The 23,709-nt window shown below is 41.7% G+C and overlaps 1 protein-coding gene across 3 annotated transcripts in view; it reads left to right on the forward strand.

Annotated features, from left to right (window-relative positions):
• The window catches only part of ACP6 (acid phosphatase 6, lysophosphatidic), a 32,141-nt gene extending 16,810 nt beyond the window's left edge, over positions 1 to 15,331 (forward strand). For all 3 annotated transcript variants that reach the window (XM_037826197.1, XM_037826198.1, XM_037826199.1), the window contains 5 exons: positions 5,915 to 6,047; positions 7,156 to 7,256; positions 12,796 to 12,891; positions 14,393 to 14,558; positions 15,148 to 15,331. In XM_037826197.1, coding sequence (XP_037682125.1) covers positions 5,915 to 6,047; positions 7,156 to 7,256; positions 12,796 to 12,891; positions 14,393 to 14,558; positions 15,148 to 15,291 — 640 coding nt within the window. In that variant the 3' untranslated portion in view covers positions 15,292 to 15,331. The remainder of the gene's footprint in view (positions 1 to 5,914; positions 6,048 to 7,155; positions 7,257 to 12,795; positions 12,892 to 14,392; positions 14,559 to 15,147) is intronic.
• The last annotated feature ends 8,378 nt before the right edge of the window (positions 15,332 to 23,709 follow it).

Raw genomic sequence — 23,709 nt, forward strand, 5'->3', positions numbered from 1 at the left:
AGAAACTTCTAAGCTTGAGGAGTTCCCATTTATCTATTTTCTCTTTTGTTGCTTGTGCTTTGGGTGTAAAGTCTAGGAAGTGGCCGCCTAATACAAGGTCTTGAAGATGTTTTCCTACATTATCTTCTAGGAGTTTTATGGTACTTTCTTTTATATTGAGATCTTTGGTCCATTTTGAGTTAATTTTTGTGTAGGGGGTGAGGTAGGGGTCCTCTTTCATTCTTTTGGATATGGATATCCAACTCTCCCAGCCCCATTTGTTGAAAAGACCATTATGACTCAGTTCAGTGACTTTGGGGGCCTTATCAAAGATCAGTCGGCCATAGATCTGAGGGTCTATCTCTGAATTCTCAATTCAATTCCATTGATCTATATGTCTATCTTTGTGCCAGTACCATGCTGTTTTGGCAACTGTGGCTTTATAATAAGCTTCAAAGTCAGGGAGTGTAAGTCCTCCCACTTGGTTTTTCTTTTTTAGAGTGTCTTTAGCAATTCGAGGCATCTTCCCTTTCCAAATAAATTTGATAACTAGCTTTTCCAAGTCTGCAAAGTAGGTTGTTGGAATTTTGATTGGGATTGCATTGAATCTGTAGATGAGTTTGGGTAGAATTGACATCTTAATGACATTTAGTCTTCCTATCCATGAACATGGAATATTTTTCCATCTTTTAAGGTCCCCTTCTATTTCTTTTAGTAGAGTTATGTAGTTTTCTTTGTATAGGTCTTTTACATCTTTGGTTAAGTTTATTCCTAGGTACTTGATTTTTTTAGTTGCTATTGAAACTGGTATCTTTTTCCTGAGTGTCTCTTCAGTTTGTTCATTTCTAGCATATAGAAACATTAATGACTTATGTGCATTAATCTTGTATCCCGCTACTTTGCTAAATTTGTTTATTAGCTCTAGTAGCTGTATCGTTGATTTCTCAGGGTTTTCTAGATATAAGATCATATCATCTGCAAACAATGACAGTTTTACTTCTTCTTTTCCAATTTGGATGCCTTTTATTTCTTTGTCTTGCCGGATTGCCCTGGCTAGCACTTCCAGCACAATGTTGAATAACAGTGGTGACAGCAGGCATCCTTGTCTTGTTCCTGATCTTAGGGGGAAGGCTTTCAGTCTCTCACCATTGAGTACTATGCTGGCTGTGGGTTTTTCATATTTGCTCTTTATCATGTTGAGGAAGTTTCCTTCAATTCCTACCTTTTGAAGTGTTTTTATCAAAAACGGATGTTGGATTTTGTCAAATGCTTTTTCAGCATCTATTGAGATGATCAATTGATTTTTCCCTTTTGACTTGTTAATGTGTTGTAATACATTGATTGATTTTCTTATTTTGAACCATCCTTGCATGCCTGGAATAAACCCCACTTGGTCATGGTATATGATTTTTTTAATGTGTCTTTGGATTCGATTTGCAAGTATTTTGTTGAGGATTTTTGCATCTATATTCATTAGGGAGATTGGCCGGTAGTTTTCCTTTTTTGTAGCATCTTTGCCTGGTTTTGGTATTAGATTGATGTTAGCTTCATAAAATGAGTTAGGTAGTGTTCCATTTTCTTCAATGTTTTGAAAGAGTTTGAGTAAGATTGGTGTCAGTTCTTTCTGGAAAGTTTGGTAGAATTCCCCTGTGAAGCCATCTGGCCCTGGGCATTTATTTGTGGGAAGATTTTTGATGACTGATTGGATCTCTTTGCTTGTGATGGGTTGGGTGAGGTCTTCTATTACTTCTCTGGTCAGTCTAGGTTGTTCATATGCTTCCAGGAAATTGTCCATTTCCTCTACATTATCCAGTTTGTTGCCATACAGTTGTTCATAGTATCCTCTTATAATTTTTTTAATTTCTTCAGGATCTGCAGTTATGTCACCTTTTTCATTCATTATTTTCTTTATATGGGTCTTCTCTCTTTTTGATTTTGTCAGTCTAGCTAGGGGCTTGTCAATCTTGTTGATCTTCTCAAAGAACCAACTTTTGGTGATATTTATCCTCTCTATTGTTTTTTTGTTCTCTATGTCATTTATTTCTGCTTTAATCCTTGTTATTTCTTTTCTTCTACTTGGTTTAGGATTGGTTTGCTGTTCATTTTCTAGCTTCTTCAGTTGATCCATTAGTTCTTTGATTTTGTCTCTTTCTTCCTTTTTAATATATGCGTTTAGTGCTATAAATTTCCCCCTTAGCACTGCTTTTGCTGCATCCCATAGGTTTTGGTATGTTGTGTTCTCATTTTCATTCGTCTCTATATATTTAGCAATTTCTCTTGCTATTTCTTCCTTAACCCACTGATTGTTTAGGAGTGTGTTGTTTAACCTCCAGGTATTTGTGAATTTTCTAAGTCTCTGATGGTTATTGACTTCTAATTGTATTCCACTGTGGTCAGAGAATGTGCTTTGAATAATTTCAATCTTTTTAAATTTATTGAGGCTTGTTTTATGTCCCAGCATATGATCTATTCTGGAGAAAGTTCCGTGAGCACTAGAAAAGTATGTGTATCCTGGTGATTTGGGATGTAATGTCCTGTATATGTCTGTTAAATCTAATTCATTTATCAGATTGTTTAGGTTTTCAATTTCCTTATTGGTCTTCTGTCTGGTTGATCTATCTATAGGAGAGAGTGATGTGTTGAAGTCTCCCACAATTATTGTGGAAACATCAATTGCTTCCTTTAGTTTTGCCAGTGTTTCTCTCATGTATTTTGTGGCACCTTGATTGGGTGCATAGACATTTACGATTGTTATTTCTTCTTGCTGAATTGCCCCTTTTATTAGTATGTAGTGGCCTTCTTTGTCTCTCAAAACATCCCTGCATTTGAAGTCTATTTTATCTGAGATTAATATTGCTACACCTGCTTTCTTTTGGCTGTAGCTTGCATGAAATATTTTTTTCCATCCTTTCACTTTCAGTTTCTTTGTGTCCCTGTGTCTAAGATGAGTCTCTTGTATGCAACATATTGATGGTTCATTTTTCTTGATCCATTCTGCTTATCTATATCTTTTAATTGGGGAGTTTAATCCATTTACATTCAACGTTATAACCGTGAAGGCATTTCTTGAATCAGCCATCTTATCCTTTGGTTTATGTTTGTCATATTTTTCCCCTCTGTCTATTAATATCCTTTATTGTACCCATACCGAATCTCTTTAGTACTGAACCTTTCTCCAAGTCTCTCTGTCCTGTCTTTGTTTCTCTGTCTGTAGGGCTCCCTTTAGTATCTCCAGTAGGGCAGGTCTCTTGTTAGCAAATTCTCTCAGCATTTCTTTGTCTGTGAAAAATTTAAGCTCTCCCTCAAATTTGAAGGGGAGCTTTGCTGGATAAAGTATTCTTGGCTGGAAATTTTTCTCACTCAGAATTTTAAATATATCGTGCCACTGCCTTCTTGCCTCCATGGTGGCTGCTGAGTAGTCACTACTTAGTCTTATGCTGTTTCCTTTGTATGTGGTGAATTGCTTTTCTCTTGCTGCTTTCAGAACTTGCTCCTTTTCTTCTGTGTTTGATAGTGTGATCAGTATATGTCTCAGAGTGGGTTTATTTGGATTTATTCTATTTGGGGTTCGCTGAGCATTTATGATTTGTGTATTTATGTTGTTTAGAAGATTTGGGAAGTTTTCCCCAACCATTTCTTTCAATACTCTTCCTAGACCTTTACCCTTTTCTTCCCCTTCTGGGACACCAATGAGTCTTATATTTGGACGTTTCATATTATCTATCATATCCCTGAGGTCCATTTCGATTTTTTCAATTTTTTTCCCCATTCTTTCTTTTATGCTTTCATTTTCCATTCTGTCATCTTCCAGGTCACTGATTCGTTGTTCAACTTCCTCTAGTCTTGTACTATGAGTGTCCAGAATCTTTTTAATTTGGTCAACAGTTTCTTTAATTTCCCTAAGATCATCCATTTTTTTATTTAGTCTTGCAATGTCTTCTTTATGCTCTTCTAGGGTCTTCTTGATCTCCTTTGTATCCCGTACTATGGTCTCATTGTTCATCTTTAGTTCTTTGAGTAGCTGCTCTAGGTGCTGTGTCTCTTCTGATCTTTTGATTTGGGTGCTTGGGCTTGGGTTATCCATATCGTCTGGTTTTTTCATATGCTTTATGATTTTCTGTTGTTTTTGGCCTCGTGGCATTTGCTGAACTTGATAGGGTTCTTTTAGGATTTGTAGACCAATTGAAGTCCTTATCTCCAATTTATCAGATCTACAGCTTCGTGGAGTACACTTTCTCCAACTAACCAGCAGGTGGCGTCCACGAGCCACCTATTCTCCACAAGCCAGTTCTCCCCTGCTTAGCCTTTTTGGTGAGTGGGGGAGTGAGTCTTGTGGGGTCCAATTGGTGTACCAAGCTTGCGTGTGTAGTTGGTGTTGCCTGCCCTGTATATGGGGCGTGTTTCTGTGCAGTCGGGGGGGGGGGGTGGCTCTAACAATCAAATCTCCCCGGTGATCCTAGAGTTTTAAAGCTGCTGCAATAGTCTAATCCTTCAGTTCAGTCCTGCCACAGTTTGTCTCTGCCACTGACCCACAAGTCCTTGGTATTGGCGTATGGCTCCTGAGACTTCCAAGTGGGCCCCTCTTCCAGGCCGTGCACCCTGGGTCCTCTGTTGAGGGATGACTGTGCTATGTCAGAGGTGAGTGCCATCCCCCCAGGGCAGTTCTGTGCTGCTGGGCTGTGTAGGGAGGCTCCCAGTCTGCTGAAATGATGGCTGAATGGGGCTTTGTTAATTCACACTGCTCTGCCTTCCCAACTCTGGGACAATCAGCTGAGGTTGCAGGGAAGGCTGATGTCCACGCCCAGTTTTGTGGTGTGTGCCTGTTATTTGAAGCACTTCCGTCACACTGGGTTGTCTGGGGCAGTTCTGGGCTATGGGGCTGGTGATGGGCAGGAGCGTTTCCTGTCCACCAGGATGATGGCTGTGAGTGGACGCCCCCCTTTTCTTGGGAAGTTGTGTTTAGTGAATTTTCTCAGCCACTGGATTATTGCGTTTTGTCTCAGAGCTCTCCTAGTTTTGCTCTTGACTTGACCTGCCCAAATTGCAAGTCTTTGAATCTTTTTGTATTGGGCTTCTTAGAGTAATTGTTTTAGAAAAAGAAAAAAGGATTAAAGAAAAAAAAAAAAAAAAAAAAAGGGCCCTCCTCAGAGATCTAATGGGTTATTGAAATGCTAAGAGACAAAGCAACCAGGGCCATTAAGGAAAGGTCCACAGGGCAGAGAGATCAGCTTTTCTTCGGGATTTGCATATGCGCCTCAGGGCCTGAGCTGGGGCCTGGGCTCTGCCCTTCCCCTTTCTATGTTCACCAGAACTCCAAAAATCCTCCGCTTTTATTTTGGAGTTTTTCGTGTTGTTTTTTTTCTATGCCTGTCTCCTCTCTGCTGGGCTGGCTGCTCTCAGATTCTCTGGTGTCTGGTCTCAGTCTATCTATGGTTGGAGTTTGGATCAGTAGAATGAGTTTCCGATAAGGGCTGCCACTGCAGTTCTCCCTTCTCCTTCCCGGAGCTGACAGCCCCTCCTCCCACGGGACTGAGCCTGGCAGGGAGGGGCGCGGGTCCCCTGGCCGCAAAAACTTACAGATTTCGCTGATCTCAGCAGTTCCACGTTTTCATGAGTGTTGTATGAAGTATGCCCAAAGTCAGATTGCTCTGTGGTGTCCAGTCCACGCAGTTCCTGGCTTTCTACCTACTTTCCTGGAGGAGTAACTAAAACATACAGCTCACCAGTCTGCCATCTTGCCCCGCCTCCCGCTGACTTACTTTTACAAGTAGTTTTAACTTTGTGTAGTTGCTGTTTATCCATCTGTAAAATGGAAATAATACTAGCTAACACCATTGGGTTGTGAGGATTAATTGAGATCCCAGATGTTGAATGAAGCACACTTTTAGAAACTGTTAAGCACCACACAATGCAAGGGGTTCTTATTCTTTGGCAGAGGCCGGAGGGAGGCTGCCTCTTTGCAGCCAGGAATCTCAGAGGATTTGAAAAAGGTGAAGGAAGGGATGGACATTGACAGCAGTGACGGGGTGGACTTCCTCATCCTCCACGACAATGTGGCTGCTGAACAGGTGGGATGATTGTCCTCTCCGAGCCAGGGCTGGGAGGAGCCTGGGGCAGGCCCCTAGATGGGCTGGCCCCAGCATTAGAACTGTGGTCGGGAAAGTGGGTGGAGGCCTGTTTTGGAGGTAGCTGTGACAGGACTCACAGATGGAATGGGTCTGGGGACTAAGGGCTAAAGAACAATTAAGGAGGGATAGGGAATAATCAAGGAAGATTCCTCACTTGGTTAGGAGCATAGGCATTTAACTCTAGACCAGTGTTTTTTGAAGCATGTTCTCTGGAATACCTGTTCCTTTGATGTGAGTGTGTGTGTTGTAGGCATGCGGATTTGGAATAGGCACCTGGCAGGGAGGGATTGTCATCTTTTAAAAATGTTGAAATCCCTTTTTGTATCACTTTTTGCAGAGTCTGTATGCACATCAGCTATTTAAAAAAAATGAGAAGCCTGTAGTAAAGAAAGCTGGGTAATCCTATTTTTAAGTCTGTTTTCCTCAAACTTATTCAGCCATAGAATATTTTTCTTATGTAATATATACCTAAGAATGCACAATGGCAAATGCTTCCCTAGATTTAAAAGTCAGACACCAAGAGGCAGTATAAACTGCATCTTCCTTCCTTCTCATGTGAAAAATGACATTCTCCCTGAAGGCAGAAATGTACCTTGTGCTTATGTGTAAATGATGAACCTCTTGTTGCAGATTTAAGATGATAAGACAAGTGTTTATCTAAAGTATTTGTATGATGTACTTTTTAGAAATCATTTTAGGGAAAACGAAGGCCAAGTAGAATTTTTTTTTTCCAAGCAGAAATTTTTTAATACCTTGCCTTACATTTTATTTGTCTCTCTCTCTTTTTTTTAAAGGTTAACAAAACTTAAAAACTGTTTTTCATTTTGTAGTGGATGGGGAGCCAACAGAAAGAGGGAGGAAACATCTTTTTTCTGGCCTTGCCAGTCTCTAGGAATAGCTTTAGAAGGGCCTTGGGGACATAGCTTTTTGAGTGTTAAGGCCCTCCCCAGCAGAAGACAGACCCCTATAGGCTCCTTGGAAGCTGACGAGCTGCCAGACTCACTAGGTGAGATGCTTTTCTTTTTCCAACTGTACCATGCCCTTTCAGGTGCATAGCCTTCCGAGCTGCCCCACACTGAAGAGATTTGAACAGACGATTGAACAGAGAGCTGTGGACACCATCTTGTACATCATGCAAAATGAAGACAGGTGAGGGGCCTCATTAGCTGTTGGCATAAATTCACACTTAGTCAGGTCTCCAAGGGTGTGGGGAAGAGGGGTTCCTCAAGCCTGCCCACACCTGCCAGCTGGTATCTCTGTATGTGAAGAGACTAAAATGACTCCATTCCACTGACCTGCTGAATGGGCTCGGCCCTGTGTCCTTACATTTCTGCAGCTGGGGTTTCCATTCACTGTTACACAGAACAGGGCGCCACTGCCCTCCTGAGTTTCTCTTAATCACCGACTTTTTCCTTCTGCTTTAAAGAATTTGGGTGGGGGGAGCTGAAGGAAGAATGATTATTGCTGACTTTATCACGTTACAATTTACAAATCACATTCACATTCTAACTGTGAGGTAGGTGTCATTATCCCTGGCTTGAAAGACAAAGAAACTGGGGCTGAGAGATTTGGTTACCTTGCCTAGGCTCAGCTAACAAGTGGCAGAGGCAGGACTTGCACCCAGATTCTCTGACCACAAATCCTATGTTTTCTCTGTATTACTGCTACTTAGGGCTCTGTTTTAAGAAGGCCTGTTTTCTGACCACCAGAAGAAAGAGTTTATTTCTTACCTAATTTTAAACAACACCTTTTTCTGAGATCAGTTGAGAGCATTCAGCTTGTACTCAGAATTGCACTCTGAGTAGGAGGTAAAAGATCTATTTCAGGAATTTGCATGGTCTGTTGCATAAGGATAAGAGTCTCTGACTGCTTTCCTCCCTTTCAGAGTCTGTGTGTCCCCTTGTGCACACCAGCTTCAGATGTCCAAGAAGCTCCCGCCAAACCACTCGGCTTGTGCCTGTGACTTGCCAGCATTCCTCCTCTGTTCACTAAGTGGCCCCTCTAATCTTAAATTGTCACCTACTGCCCTCCACTCCCCCCACAACACACACACACACACACATACACTTAGTAAATATTTTAGGCTCTGCAGGCCATGCAGTCTCTGTTGCAGCTACTCATCTCTGCCCTTGTAGCATGAAAGCAGCCATAGACAATAAGCAAACAAATGGGCAAGCCTGTGTGCCAATAAAACTTTATAAAAACAGGCAGGCAGGCTGGATTTGACCCATAGCCTAGTTTGCTTTCCTCTGGTGAAAAACATTTAAAACAGGACTGGATCCACTCCCCTGTGTGTTCCACTTAGTCTTGGTTTCACAAAACTGTTGTTTCTTCAAAGACAAACAGTTACAGCCTCACAATGCAGTCCAACTCAGCTTGGCCCACACACATTCTTCTGGAAAGAATGTGTCCATAGGATGATGGTCACATACCTCTCATCCATTGCTCCCACATTCCTTGATTTATAAAGGTGGCAGTTCAGTTTATCACCATGAATAGTGGTTGGTCTGAGCCAATCACGGCGGCCCCAATCCCTTTTGTCAGTGATTGGGTTAGGGACAGTGCTGAGGATTCTAGGGGAGGTTTTGTCTCTTTGATAAAAAGGACATCTTCCTGCTTTGTTTACACTGTGAGAGCAGCATGTGCTTTTTTGGTTTTTTAAATTTATTTACTATTTTTAATTGTGGTAAAATAAACATAATATAACAATCATTTTAACCATTTTGACAATTCTTTGACATTAAATACATTGACATTACTGCGTAACTTTCACCATTATCTATTTCCATGCTATTTTCATCATCCCAAACCAAAACTCATACTCATTTAATAATAGCTCCCCTTTCCCCTGTCCTCCTATCCTCAACATCTACTATTTTGCTTTCTGTCTCTATTAATTTGAATTATATGGTTATTCTACGTATTTCATAAAAGAGAAACTATACAATATTGGTGCTTTTGTGTTTGGCTTATTTCACTCAACATGGTATCTTCAGGGTTCATCCATGTTGTAGCATGTGCCAGCACTTCATTTCTTTGTATAGCTGAGTAATATTCCATTGTATGGATATGCTGCATTTTGTTTCTCCATTCATCTGTTGATGGACACTTGGGTTGCTTCCACCATTTGGCTGTGTGAATAATGCTGCGATGAACATTGGTGTACAAATATCTGTCTGAGTCCTGCTTTCAGTTCTTTTGGGTATATACCTAGAAGTGGAATTGCCAGGTGCTATGGTAATTCTGTGTTTAACTGTCTGTGGAATCCCCAAACTGTTTTTCACAGCAGCTGTACCATTTTACATTCCCAATAACAATGTCCAAGGGTTCCTATTTCTCCATATCCTCACCAACACTTGTTATTTTCAGATTTTTTAATAATTACCATCCTAGTGGGTATGAAGTATCTCATTATAGTTTTAATTTGCATTTCTTTAACAGCTAATGATGTTGAGCATCTTTTCATATACTTATTATTGGCCGTTTGAATATCTTCTTTGGAGAAATGTCTATTCAAATCCTTGGCCCATTTTTCAATTGGGTTGTTTGTCTTTTCATTGTTAAGTTGGAGGACTATATCTATATATTAATCATATGGATTCTGGATATTAAACTCTTATCAGATATATGGTGTTCCAGTTTGCTAGTGCTGCTGTTATGCAAGATGCCAGAAATGGATTGGCTTTTATAAAGGGGGTTTATTTGATTACAAATTTACAGTCCTAAGGCCATAAAAGTGTCCAAACTAAGGCATCAACAAGAGGGTATCTTCATTGAAGAATGGCTGATGGCATCTGGAACACCTCTTGTTAGCTTGGGTGGTATGCGGCTGGCGGCTGCTGGTCCTTTGCTCCTGGGTTGTGTTTCAAAATGACTTTCTCCAAAATGTCTCTTGGCTTCTGTCTTCATCTCCAAGCATCAGTGTCAGCAAATGTCTTGGCTTGGAGCTCTTTTTAAAGGACTCCAGTAAACTAATCAAGACCCACCCTGAATGGGCAGGGCCAGATCTCCAGGAAACATTCAGTCAAGAGTATCACCCACATTTGGATGAATCATATCTCCATGGAAACAACCTAATCTATATATTGCACAAGATTGGATTAAAACATGGCTTTGTGGGGAACATAATATATCCAAACTGGCACATATGATTTCTAAATATTTTCTCCCATTCTGTGGATTGTCTTTTCACTATCTAGATAATGTCCTTTGATGCAAAAAAAAGTTTCTAATTTTGATGAAGTCTATTTTGTCTGTTTTTTCTTTTGTTGCTTGTGCTTTTGGTATAAAATCTAAAAATCCATTGCCTGCTCCAAGGTCCTGAAGATATTTCCCTATGTTTTCTTGTGAGAGTTTTATAATATTAGCTCTTATATTTAGGTGGTTTATCCATTTAAAATTAATTTTAGTATATGGTGAGAGGTAGGAGTCCACATTCATTCTTTCGCATGTAGATTTCCAGTTTTCCCAGTTCCATTTGTTGAAGACACTATTATTTCCTCATTGAATGGACTTGGCACCCTTGTTGAAAATCCACTGGCCATACATATGCGGATTTCACTGGACTCTCACTTTTATTTCAGTGGTCTATATGCCTATCTTTAAGCCATTTTTAATTACTCTCACTTTGTAGTAAGTTTTGAAGTCAGGAAGTATGAGTCCTCCAACTTTGTTTTTCTGCTTCAAGATTTTTTGACTATCTGGGGCCCCTTTCAATTCCATATAAATTTGAGGGTCAGCTTTTCCATTTCTGCAAAAAAGGCTGTTGGAATTTTTATAGAGGCTGCATGAATTTGTAGATCACTTTAGGCCGTGTTGGCATCTTAACAATATTAAGTCTTCCAATCCATGAATGTCTTTCCATTTATTTAGGTTTTCTTTAATTTTCTTTCAGCAATGTTTTATAGTTTTCAGTGTACAAGTCTTTCACTTCCTTTGTTAGATTTATTCCTAGTATTTTATTTCTTTAGATGCTTTGTAAATGAATTGTTTTCTGATTTCCTTTTCAGATAGTTTATTACTGGTGTATAAAAACCCAGTTGACTTGTGCATATTTACCTTGTATCCTGCAACTTTTCTGAATTTATTTACTCTAGTAGCTTTCTTGTGGACTCTTTGGGATTTTCTATATATGGGATCATGGCATCTGTGAATAGGAATAATTTCACTTCTTCCTTTCCAATCTGGATGCCTTTTATTTCTTTCTCTTGCATGATTGTTCTATTAATGTGGAGTATTATAGTGATTGATTTTCTTATTTTGAATGATCCCTGCATTCATGGAATAAATCACACTTGGTCATGGTATATAACCCTTTTAATATTCTGTTGAATTCAGTTTGCTGGTATTTCATTGAGGATTTTTGCATCTATATTCATAAGAGGAATTGATCTGTAATTTTCTCGTACTGTCTTTATCTGGCTTTGGTATCAGGGTAATGCTGGCCTCAGAGAGTGAGTTAGGAAGTAATCCTTACTCTTCTGGTCTTTGGAAGAGTTTGAGCAGGATTTTTGTTAAATTTTCTTTAAATGTTTCAGCTTTTGTTTGTTGGGAGGTTTTCGATCACTGATTCAATCTCTACTTGTTATAGCTCTGTTGAGATTTTCTACTTCTTTTTGTGTCAGAGTAGATAATTTGTGTTCAGGATTTGTCCATTTCATCTTGGTTTTCTAATTTGTTAGCATATGATTGTTCATAGTACCCTTTCATAATCCTTTTTATTTCTGTAAGGTCAGTAGTAATGTCCCCATTTTCATTCCTGATTTTAGTTATTTGTATCCTCTCTCTCTCTTTCTCTGTCATTCTGGCTCAAGATGTGTTGATTTTATCGATTTTTTCAAGAAACCAACCTTTGGTTTCCTTGAGCCTCTCTACTGTTTTTCTATTCTCTAGTTCACTGCTGTCTGCTCTAATCTTTACAATTTCCTTCCTTCTTCAAACTTTAGGTATAGTTTGCTCTTCTTCTAATTTCTTTCAGTGTGAAGTTAGGTTATCAATTTGTGATCTTTCTTCTTTTTTAATGTAGGCATCTAGAGCCATAAATTTTCCCCTGAGCACTGCCTTCACTGCATCCCATAAGTCCCATGAGTTTTGGTATGTGAGCAGCACTGGCTTTGAGTTGCAGTAGCCATCTTGTGATCATGAGTGACAAGCCTGAGAACACAAATTGTGGAGCCACAGAGCCAACCATGGGGGGCACTACCTTTGTACTTCTTTCTAAATCAAATAATAAATAAATAAGAGATGTCCTTGTGGTCTCAACTCCATAAAAAGGAGGACTGGTATATAAGAAGCAGAGTTTGAGATGTTGTCATGTTTCCTTCTGATCACTTTTCTGAGGGCCTTCTGGAAATCCTGCCCTTCCCAGCATTGTTCTTTTACTCCTAAAGTCCTAGTTCTTCATAACTTATCCTGGTTACTACTCTCCCGCTCCCCGCCCCTCCCCCCATCTTGATTGCATTCATACCAGGTCTGTGTCTATGTTATGGTGCTTTTGTTACTGGATATCTTTGTTCTCAGAGAACCCTAAAACCTGAAGCAGCACCATTTCTTTCCTTTCTGCCTATCACCTTCCCTCATGCATTACTTGTCTTTTTCTCAGCTTTGTCTTAGGGGCAGAACCAGCCTATATCCATCCCCTGTGTGCTGGGTGCCTGCCAGGTGCTTACATGTTGTTCACTTGCCACAGGGAAAGTCTTCAGATGGCGATAGGCCCTTTCCTCCACATGCTGGAGAGCAACCTGCTGAAGGCCGTGGACCCTGCCACTCCACCTGGCAAGATCAGGTATGTGGCACAGCTCCTCTGCCCTGTGCAGCTGAGAGCCAGGGTGGGGAAGGCTCTGGCTGTAGAGAGAGAATCCAAGAGTTAGGGGGACAAGAATGAGGCTGTCAGTGACTAAAGGTCCTTGTCTAAGAGGCCGTGGATTCTTCAGAGGTTCACAAATTTTTATCTTTCTTCCTGCTGTGCCCCTCCTATCATGTTTTGAAATTTTTATTTTAGCAAAAAATACTGAATTTATTAAATTCTTCCCATAAGTTACTAATTGAATGTGTATCAGAGTAGCTAATTATAACATCACCCTGATTTGATTTCATGACAGCCCCAAAGATAATTGTTCAGTAGATTATTTAGTTTGAAAGGCTTCATTGAGCGTGTAGATATCCATTAGGTGTTTCAAAATGTTGAAAGTGGCTCATAAACCTCAGTTGCCACTTTCATAGGACCTGGAACCCCAGATTGGGGACCACGGATTTGGAATGTAATGTGTACTAGACACTTGCTACTCAAAAGTGTCAACTACAGACAAACAGCTTTTACATCACTGGGACCTTGTTTGAATCTCAGGCCCCAGCCTGACCTACTGAATCAGAATCTGCACCTTAACAAGATCCCCAGGTAATGTGTATGCACCTTAGTGTTGGAGAAGCTAAGTAGTAGGCTACTTCCTGGGTGAGAGAGATTGTACCTAGCTAGAAACTCACGATGAATGTGAGTAGTGTAGGCGACAGTAATTTGAAACAGGAACATTCAGAGACTTTGGGCCAAGATTTTTAATAGGAAATCATGTGAATGTCTTTCCCAGGACTTGTGATGACAGTACATTTCTTGCAGGCTTTTGTCACCTTGCCACTCTTGACCTTCTTTATCTGTGGAATACTACGTAGTCCAATGCCGGTCTTCTAGGGAGTAAATAAATAAAATCTTTGGTCCTCCCCAAGAGACAGATACAGGGGTCAGGCAGATATAGATTAAAGTGGCATCTCTATTACTAACAAAAGCCATTGGAGAATGTGTTGATGGTCAAATAGGCTTATTAATACTCTTGAAATAGACTTAATCCTCCAAATTGCAAGCTTCCCCAACAAAGGGGAAGATTGCCCTATTAGGCTCATCACATGTCTAGAATAGAAGAATGTTTGCCATAGGCAGGTAGGTCCCAAAGAGAGAAGAGAGGTGGGGCCTAAGCCATGCTGAATTCCTTCTGCTAAACTCATAGGCGAGGAGAAAAGGAGGGAGAGAGCGAGCGAGCATGCGAGCGAATGGGCAGGAAGAGGCCAGGAGACTTAGGTCAGTTGGGATCCCTCCCCATGAAAACATGACGAGTAGGGAATAAGGATTCTTCCTACCATCCATTTTAAAGGTGTTTTATAGCAGGTTCAACTGATTCTAGTTGTCACCAGGTTTCTGAGGCAAATGTTATACCTCACCCAAAGGAGGCCGGTCGGCAAGGCTCTGGCCTCGAGTTCTGAGATAAAGAAGTGTGGAAACTGTTTCCTTTCTACAGAAAGCTGTACCTCTATGCTGCTCATGATGTAACCCTCTTGCCTCTCTTACTGGCCCTGGGGATTTTTGACCACAAATGGCCCCAGTTTTCTGTCGACCTGACCGTGGAACTCTACCAGCACCAGGAATCCAAGGAGTGGTTTGTGCGGCTCTGTTACCACGGGGAGGTAAGGCCTCTAGGCAGATTGGGGGGTGGCTCGGCATCCTCCCCCTAACCTCACCCACCTGGGTTTAGCACCAAGGCTCCCTCCTCAGGCCAATTGGAGTCTCAGTTGGTACAATGAGCTCCCTGAATCCCGCTCCCCCGTGACCCAAAGATAGGGCAGGGCTTGGCATATCCCAGTTCTGTTACAGACTCCTGGGTACAGTACCCCTTCCTTCTCTTCTCCTGAGTGTCTCTTCTAGAATGACAGTGTCTTGAGGAGGTGATGTGGACTGTCAGTACAGTTGGTATCTTGGTGGCTTCATCAAGGTTCATGTCCAGGGCTGGGTGCAGAGCCCTCTACCTGAGATGAGGCCTTTAGCTCTCAGGGACATGACTAGACTGTGTCATCCCAGTCAATTCAACATGCATTTCTTGAGTACCTTTTTACAAGCAGGGCATGGTGCTTTGAAGTCTGAAAGCTGACGGGGTAGTGGGGCCTTCCTGCACACACATACCACTTGGGATAAAGCCTCTTGGACCTCTAGGCTCAGCTGGAAGCAGCAGAAGGGAGAGGTCTGTGGTGAACCTGCTGAGTTTTGTCTCTTCCACAGGAACAAGTGCCAAGAGGTTGCTCTGAAGGAATCTGTCCACTGGACAAGTTCTTGAATGCCATGTCAGTTTATACTTTAAGCCCAGAAAAATACCACAAACTCTGCTTCCAGACACAGATGATGGAACATGGGAATGGACTGTGACTGATTTATTTAAGTAGGAAGTGTTGATTTTTAAATAAAATTCATTTATACAATGCCTTGGACTGTGTTGTGTTTGATGGGGGAGGCAAGGGTTGATGTACTTAAGGTATAAGGTAAGGGTATTTCCTTCTATAGGTATATGGAGGTCACTTCCTGAAAGGAAAAAAAGAGACCAAAGGGTATTTCTCTATTTTGTGGCTCTATTTCCATCATTAGAAGTATCTGCATATGACAGGGCTGGGGACATCATGGCCCTATATAATTGTGTTTTTTTGTGTGTGTCTTCAGTTCTTTTCTCTTATTTTCATTGCACAAACATTTACTGAGTACCTACTAAGTAATTGTCATTATAAAGGTGAAAAATTCTGCCCTCAAGTTGTTTCAGTCCAGCGGGAAAGCCAGATAAGTAAGTCAATGATTAAAATGCAGTGTGTTTCATACTGTGATAACAGTATGTGAGGGACTATTTGATTGCAGAGAAGAGACTCCTAACCCTTTCTGGTGGGGTTTAGGGAGACAGTTGAGGAAGGCTTCCGGGGAGGTTCTGGCCTGAGCTAAATAGAGAAAGGTAAGAGTTAGCTGGGTAGGCAAGGAAAGAAGGGTGTTGAGTGCAGGTTTGAAGGGTAGGAGACATTGCTGAGTGGTAAGATGGGGCCCTGCTCTGGAGGCCCATCAGGGGGAAGCAAGAAGGACAGTTGCCTCAGGGAGAATGCAGCTCCAGGATCAAGTGATAAGGGCTCTGCCGTGGGGGGTTGGATCCACTTTGGACATAAGGACTCCATCTTTAACTGGGCCCCCAAAGCTACCTGATATTTCTTCTGTTTCCTTGTCAACATTCCCATTTTTCCCAGAATCTATTTCAAATCTCCAATCTCAAGTCACCAATCCCTTCACCTCTGAGAAAATAACAATTGCAAAATCTCCTCTTCCTGTTGCCCCAAGCTTACCCACATCAGAGGAAAAGGGGCACCTCCTCTTGTCTGAATCTAGATCCTAGCCCCATTGGTCACCACCCCTTTGCTCACCTTTGCTTCTTATTCCTCTACTGGCTTTTTCTATCAGCATTTAAACCTATTCAGGATACATCTCTCCCTCAAAAACATAAAACAAACATGCAGAAAACCTTAACTCTCATGTTTCCTTCCAGCTACTACCTTCTCTCCAGCCAAGCTTCTTCAGTGTGGTCTACGTTCCCTCACCTCCCACTCACTTCAGTGCTGAGTTCTCCCCCTCCCCCACACCCCACACTGAACCGAGTTATCACCAGCCATCCCGTTGCTAATTGCCTTTCAGTCCTTATCTCACTTGACTTTTTGCCACATTTGACACTCTTGACCACTCTCTCTTCCTTGACATGTTCTTCTTTAGCTTTTATAACCTCATGTTCTATTTTCCTCTTACATCTCTGATCACTCACATTTGATCCTCTTTTCCCTGGGCATTCTCCTCCACTCTCAAGGCTTCAATTACCACCTTTATACTGACAACTCCCCAATCTAGTTCTTTAGCTGAGGTTTCTCTTCTGAGCTTCAAACACTTATGTCCACTTGGGTGCCTCATAAACACAAAATTCATCTTGTCAAAATGAAACCCCTCTCCCATCCCAAACCTGCTCTTTCTCCAGGCTTCCCTGAGGGAAAGACATCACCCATTCACACAGTTGCCAAATCAGAAATTTATCCTTGTCTCCTCTCATTTATCCTTATATCTAATCAGTTAAGTTCTATCAATACCACCTGTTTATTTCTTCCATCTTTTCATATTTCTCCATCCTCAAATCTCCAACATCCATTCTCCTCCTCACTCTGCTGATTACCATATTTCTAGTTTTACTAAGAAAGTAAAAAGCAATCCCCCTGCTCCCACAAATCTGCTAACCCAGTTGTGTTGGTACTCATGTGGCCTGTTTTCCTTCCTGTTACTAAGAATGAACTATCCTTACTCCTACCCGAGGCCAGTTCTCCAGCTTTGCATTGATTCCTACCATTATTTTTATTCTATGTTGTCAATTGTCTGTTCCTCCTTATTCCCATTGGCATACAAATATCTATAAAATCTCCCATCTTAAAAATATTTTCCCTACACCTTTGAGCTACTATGCTATTTTCTTCTCCACTTTACAACAAAACTCCTTAAAAGAGTTGTTTATACTTGCCATTTCTGACTCCTCCCTTTCCATTCTCTTTTGAACTGACTGTAATTAGGTATTCACCTCCAGGACTCCTGGAAACAGCTCCTGTCAAACTCATCAGTGACCTTTGTGTGCTAAATCAAATAGCCAATTTTCAATCTCCTTAGCTTCTCATCAGCATTCTTGGAATATTTTCTTCATTTGGCTTCCCTTGGTTTTCTTCCAGCTTTTCAACTTCTCAGTTTTTGCTGAATCTACCTTTTCCTAACCTCTAAATGTTGGACCTCTTCCCTGTCTACACTCACTCCCTAGATGTAGAAAGAACTAAGCAGTTCTGTAGTTTTAAATATTATTTTTACAGTGTCTCCTAAATTTATATCTTCAACCTGGACCACTCTCCTGAATTCCAATCCATTTCCAACTGTCTACTCAACTTCTCTATATGGATATTTAGGGTATTAGATATGTATCTCAACCTCTCATTGTCCACAATAAACTCTCAATTTAGCGCTTCAAACTACTCCTCCCACAAGCCTCTCCATTTAGGTAAATGGTACCACTCTTCACCCAGTTGCCTGGGTCAAGAACTTTGGAATCACCCTTAACTCCTCCTCTCTTTCTCTCATGTTCTACTTCTAATCCATCAGTAGATCCTGTTTTATCTTGCTTCAAACTGTATCCAAAATTGGCCATTTCTCAAAATTTCCATTGCTAGTATCTTGGTCCCAGCATCTTCTTTCACCTGGATTATTGCAAAGGCTTCCTAACTAGACTCCCTGTTTCTGCCCTTTCCCCCCAAGTCTATTCTTAACACAGGTGTTGCTTTGAAAACATAAATCAGATCATGTCATTCTTCTGCTCAAAATTATCCATTAGTTTCCCATCTTGAAGGAAGAGCCAGTCATCATAATGGCCCTCAAGACCCCAGGACATCATCCAGCTCTTCTCACAGCATTCTAGCCACACCTGCCTTCTTACTGTTCTTGAAGGTGTAGTATGCCTAGTAGCCCTGAACCATATTCTCACCTCAGGGTCTTTGCACAAGCTGTTCCTCTCCCTGGAATGCTCCCCAAGATATGTACATGGTTAGTTCCCTCTCTTCAGTCACATCTCAACTCAACTGGCATCTCAAGGAGTGCCTGCTGTAATATCCTATGGTAAAATATTTTAGACCCTTCTCATCCCTCCACCTCTAGCCTTGTCCTGCTTTTTCCCCACATGACATTTATTAGTGCTTGATATTATATAACTTGTGTATTTATTCATTTTTCTCCGACTAGAGTGTAAGCTCCACAAAGGCAGAAACTTTGCCTTGTTTTCTCATGTGTTCCCAGCTCCTAGAACAGTGCCAAACACACCCTAGTGCTGGAACACTGTTGAATGAATGAACACATCCCTTCTACCACTATTCTCCTAGGTCCATGGCCATCCTCCTAGTTACTGTGGTGGCTTCCTAATGGCTTAAAACCATCCTGGTTCCTGTTCACCCTTTGAATCCCTATGAGACTTAGCCCCTGCCTAACTCTCCAGCCTTATCCCTCATCCACCTTCCCCTGACCAGACTGAATGGTTTTCAGAAAAAGCAATCCTGGAGCACTCACCCCAGCATTTGGAGAGAAAAGGGCTACTATGAATGCCCTTGGAAAGGGTTAGACTCCTGCTCTCTCAAGCCCCAAGTATAAAATGTCATTCTATAAATGATTCTCAGACTTTGAAATCTAATGGTGTTTGCCCTGCGGGTTTTAGGAACTGTTTTGGTCCTGTTAACCCTGTTTTCCTTTCAGTTTCTTCTTATGGCAATGTTTATCCTATGACTGTCCCTCCTTTGTATATTGGCAGCAGATAACTTATTCTAAGTGTCACAGGTCCACAGCTAGAGGGGAAGTTTGCCCTAGGACAGACCACACCTGTAAATGATTTTGATGAGATCTTATATTTACTTATTGTTACTGAAATAATTAAACTTTCTGTGATATTGTGAAAGGATAAATGTATTTTGTATATGGAAAGATCATGTCATTTTGGGGTCCAGGGGGTGGAATGTGCTGGTTTGGATATATTAATGTCCCCCTAAATGCCATGTTCTTTAAAGCCATCTTGTGGGGGCAGATGTATTAGTGTTGATAAGGTTGGAATCTTTGGATTAGGTTGTTTCCATGAAGATGTGACCCACCCAACTGTGGGTGATAACTCTGATTACATTATTTCTATGGAGGTGTGGCCCTGCCCATTCAGTGTGGGTCTTGATTAGTTTACCTGAGCCCTATAGGAGATCAAACAGAAGGAACTCAGTGCTGCTGCAGCTTAGAGAGACATTTTGAAGACAGCCGTTGAAAGCTGACGCTGACATTTTGGAGAACCCCATTTGGAAACACAACCTGGGAGCAAGCAGACCCCAGCCACGTGCCTTCCCAACTAAGGGAGGTTTTCCACATGCCAATGGCCTTTCTGCAATGAAGGTGCCCTATTGTTGGTGCCACAACATGCAAGAGTCTTCAAATGTTATATGTTTCCCCTTCCCCTATTGCTTCCTACTTCTCACTGTAGATTCTTAATTGTGACAGTTTTCCCTAACCCTGCAGGGAGCCTTTGGGAGTGTTCTTTCCAGCTGCCCTCTGCAGGCAGAGCCTCCTCTCTAGGGGAGTGCCTGTGTGAACAGAGGATTTGGTGTCAGAGCCCTGACTCCATCACTGATCAGTTGTGTGACTGTGGGCAAGTTACTTAAGTTCTCTGAGTTTGTTTTCCCCACTATAAAACAGGGATAATGCCTGCCTGCCTGACAGTTTGTCCTGAGGTTGTAAGGGAAATAGATGGATGCGAAAAGCACGTCACAAACTCCTGAACTGTCTCTGGCCTTTGACCTTTCTCTTAATGCCTTTTTTTTTTTGATGTGCAAAATATTTTATTTCAACATTAAAAAATAGAAATAGTAAATGTTAATGGCAGTATAGATTATAGCTATAAATTATACCATCTATACCATGGTATATTCACAGTATAATGTTAAAAAGTGGGAATTCAAACAAGTCATATGATTTGAATGCACAAAAATTCAAGGGCTGCCTGTAGAACATATTTTATTACATTATGAATGTTATATATACACATATTTTAATAACATTTTTATAAAGAGAAAAAGTTCCCAAAGTTTTCAAACCAACAGATTAATTAAATTGAGATCTCCATACACTAAAAATTTGAATACACCTTTGTTTTTTTCTATTTTTTGTTGAGATATATTCACATACCATATAGTCATCCAAAGTGTACAATAAATCATTCACCATACCATCATATAATTGTGCATTCATCACCACAATCAAGTTTGAACATTTTCATCACTGCCTCCAAAATAAAAATAAGAATAAAAATTAAAGTAGAAAAGAACCCAAAACATCCCATCCCTCCATCCCTCCCTAATATTCATTTAGCTTTTTTATCCCAATTTTTCTACTCATCTGTCCTTACACTGGGTAAAGGAGTGTGTCTCTCAGTGCTTTTAAAATGAATGCAGCTAAAGTTAAAATAATTTCTAGAGGAAGTTCTCACCCTTGGATAGCAAAATAGATGCCTCTCAGCCGAGAGAAGCAGTCATTCCTCTCCCACGCAGCTGGGCTTACTTGGGTAGGTCAACTTCTTCAGAAGTTCACCTGACAGACCCTCCCCAGGGCCCCATGGCTTACCTTACTCCCAGAGCTCTTGGCTTTGGCAGGCACTGGGATGAAATAACTCTCATTAGTTGAGGCCAGTTACTACTGTGCACTGATTCCCCTTTAACAGTTTCATGTGGATGGTTAAAAAGGACATCAAGGGGAGAGACGCCCTGACAGGCCCAGCTGGGGGGGGAGGGAGGAGAAAGCTGCCACCCCATTCCCCCTCAGTCCTCAAAGCACCTGGATCTGGCATGCTGACCTGTTTGTATTCATTGTAAGAAACTCAGGTCTTTGCAAGTGGCACCTGACACCCGTTCTCCTCAGCTGGAATCCTCTAGGGCACTGCCCATCCACTTACAAATGAGGATAGGAGGGGTTAAGGGCAACTGCTCTGTTTACGATATGCCAGGAAAGTATTGTTCTTCGGCTTTGGGGCTAGAGCTGTGTACCCCGAGGGCTGCTAGAGAAGGCGTGAGTCCCTTGGGCTGGCTGGAGAATCCTCCTGGGAGGCAGCTGTGTGCTCTGTTCAGACCCTGCCCTCTAGTGGCCAAGGGGACCTTGCAGGTCCGACCCTCCCAGTCCACCCTGCCAGCCTCTAGGAACCCAGTCCCTGTCTTAGTCTGGCTGCTGGAGAGAGCACTGAAACACACATTCCCCAGTAAAAAGCTGGTCATCCCAGGGCTCCTTTCTCTCTACCTGGCTTTTGAAGTATACCTTCCCTGAAAGGAAAAGAGAGGGGGACCCACAGTCACTGTTTCTGAAGCAAGCATCCAAACTAATGTCTGAGAATCTGAGACAGCACTTGTCTTGGAGTTACAAGCTCTGAGTTCATGTGTGTGACTTTGGACAAGTCTGTCAACTTCTCTGAGCTTGTATACCTTCATTTGCAAAATGGGAATTTAATAGAGTGCCTCCCTCCCAGAATTATCCTAGAGATCATATAGATGAGGTATGTAATGTGCTTCATAGTCTGAAAAGGTTTTTTGTTGTTTTTTTTTTTTTAACAAATGTAAAGTATTATTCATGTTATGCCTGAGAAGCCTCTTCATGGCCCCTCCTGAGTGTTCCTCAGGTAGTCGTAGGTGCCCTGTTCTCGATAGCTTACCAGCTGGGTGGTAAGACATTGGTGGCTGAAGGTTGAGCTCTTTTAGGAATGCTTATGTTGCTTGTGGTATGTAAAATAAGTACCTACCTTGGAATTAAGAGCCAGGGATTTGAATTCCAGCATTACCACTTTTCTGGGCCCTATGACCTTGGGCAATTCACTTAACATTTCAGAGTCTCTATCTATATATTGAGGAGGATGATAGTATCTACCTGGAAGGGGTGGAGGAATGTTAAGCAGAAAATTACATGAAAGGGTCTGGAACATGGTAACTGCTAAAATGCACATTTTAAATCTGTATCTTCATTTACTTGGGGCATAAAGCTAGAATTGTGTTTCACTGTATGCTCAGGTGTTTGAGTCACTCCTTGTGGTGCAGGGGTTTTTAGAGAAGGCAAGCGTGTGTTTTGAAATCAAAGGTACAGCACTAGGTAAACCAGTAAAGGAAGTATAGAAGGAGGTTGGGGCCAGTGTTGGTCAAGCTGTTTATACTGGTGGGAAAGCAGGACATTCTTCTCTGAGGCAAAGCTTTCCATAGAGGAAAAGCTGGATTGGAGGGAGGCTAAAAGTCTCAAAGGTAAGAAAGATGTAAGGAAATGGCCTGCACTGGATCATTGCAAAGGACAGCGTTCATCAGAGAATTAATTTGGAAGGAAATAGAGTGTGAAATAGAAGCGAGGCTTTCAACTCTGGGCCCTGTGGCCTTAGAAACCTAGTTCAGTGCTTCAGAGGCTTACCAAGGCCCAGCCTGGGAGCTACCTCAGGAAAAGCAGCTGGGGATGCCCAGAGACCACAAATTGCTGAACTTGGGAGGAACTTACTGGGTGTGTAATTAATGGGAGGATTGTATAACACTTGAGTAAGTATAACTTGCTAGGGGATAAACCAGCTAGGCTTCTGGGAGATGAGAGAGCAGTCCCCGGAGCTGTTGGCAACTGAAGCCAGATGCATAAAGGTAGACACAGCTTACCTGGGCCTTCTGGCGATAAAGATGAAAGAGATCAGGAAGGAGAAAGGTTGAAAGACTGATTGCTCCCCTGGTCAAAGTGTCCCCAAATGCCTAATATATTAGTGGTTCAGTTCTAGGAGTGAGGTAACATTATACAGCAAGGGGAAAAAAATCCCTGAAAACTGAAGATCAAAGAGGCTGTGACTTGGCCAAGGTCACATAACATGATGGAGCGTTAGTGGATTCTGAATCCTGATTCACACTGTCTTTGTGGACCATTGGGTGTGTGTAGGCTGCATACTGAAGCAGTTGGACATATTCATAACAGGTTCCATCACTAGAGCCCAGATCTCCAGTATACAAGGCCCCACGTCATAGGTCCCTTCCCCATCTCTCCAGCCTCATATGCTTCCACACTTCTCACTACCCCTCCAGATCTTGAGGCTCCTTCTTGCCATTCAGATCTCAGCTTAAATATCACTCTCTCACATGACAAGATTTTCTTGTGTGTGTTTAATTTAGAGTTTATTCTCACAGAGACTCAGTAGAAGCCCAAACACAACGGGCTCTAGGGTCCAAC

The sequence above is a fragment of the Choloepus didactylus genome, chromosome 2, assembly GCF_015220235.1.
Source record: "Choloepus didactylus isolate mChoDid1 chromosome 2, mChoDid1.pri, whole genome shotgun sequence".
NCBI classification, from domain to species: domain Eukaryota; kingdom Metazoa; phylum Chordata; class Mammalia; order Pilosa; family Megalonychidae; genus Choloepus; species Choloepus didactylus.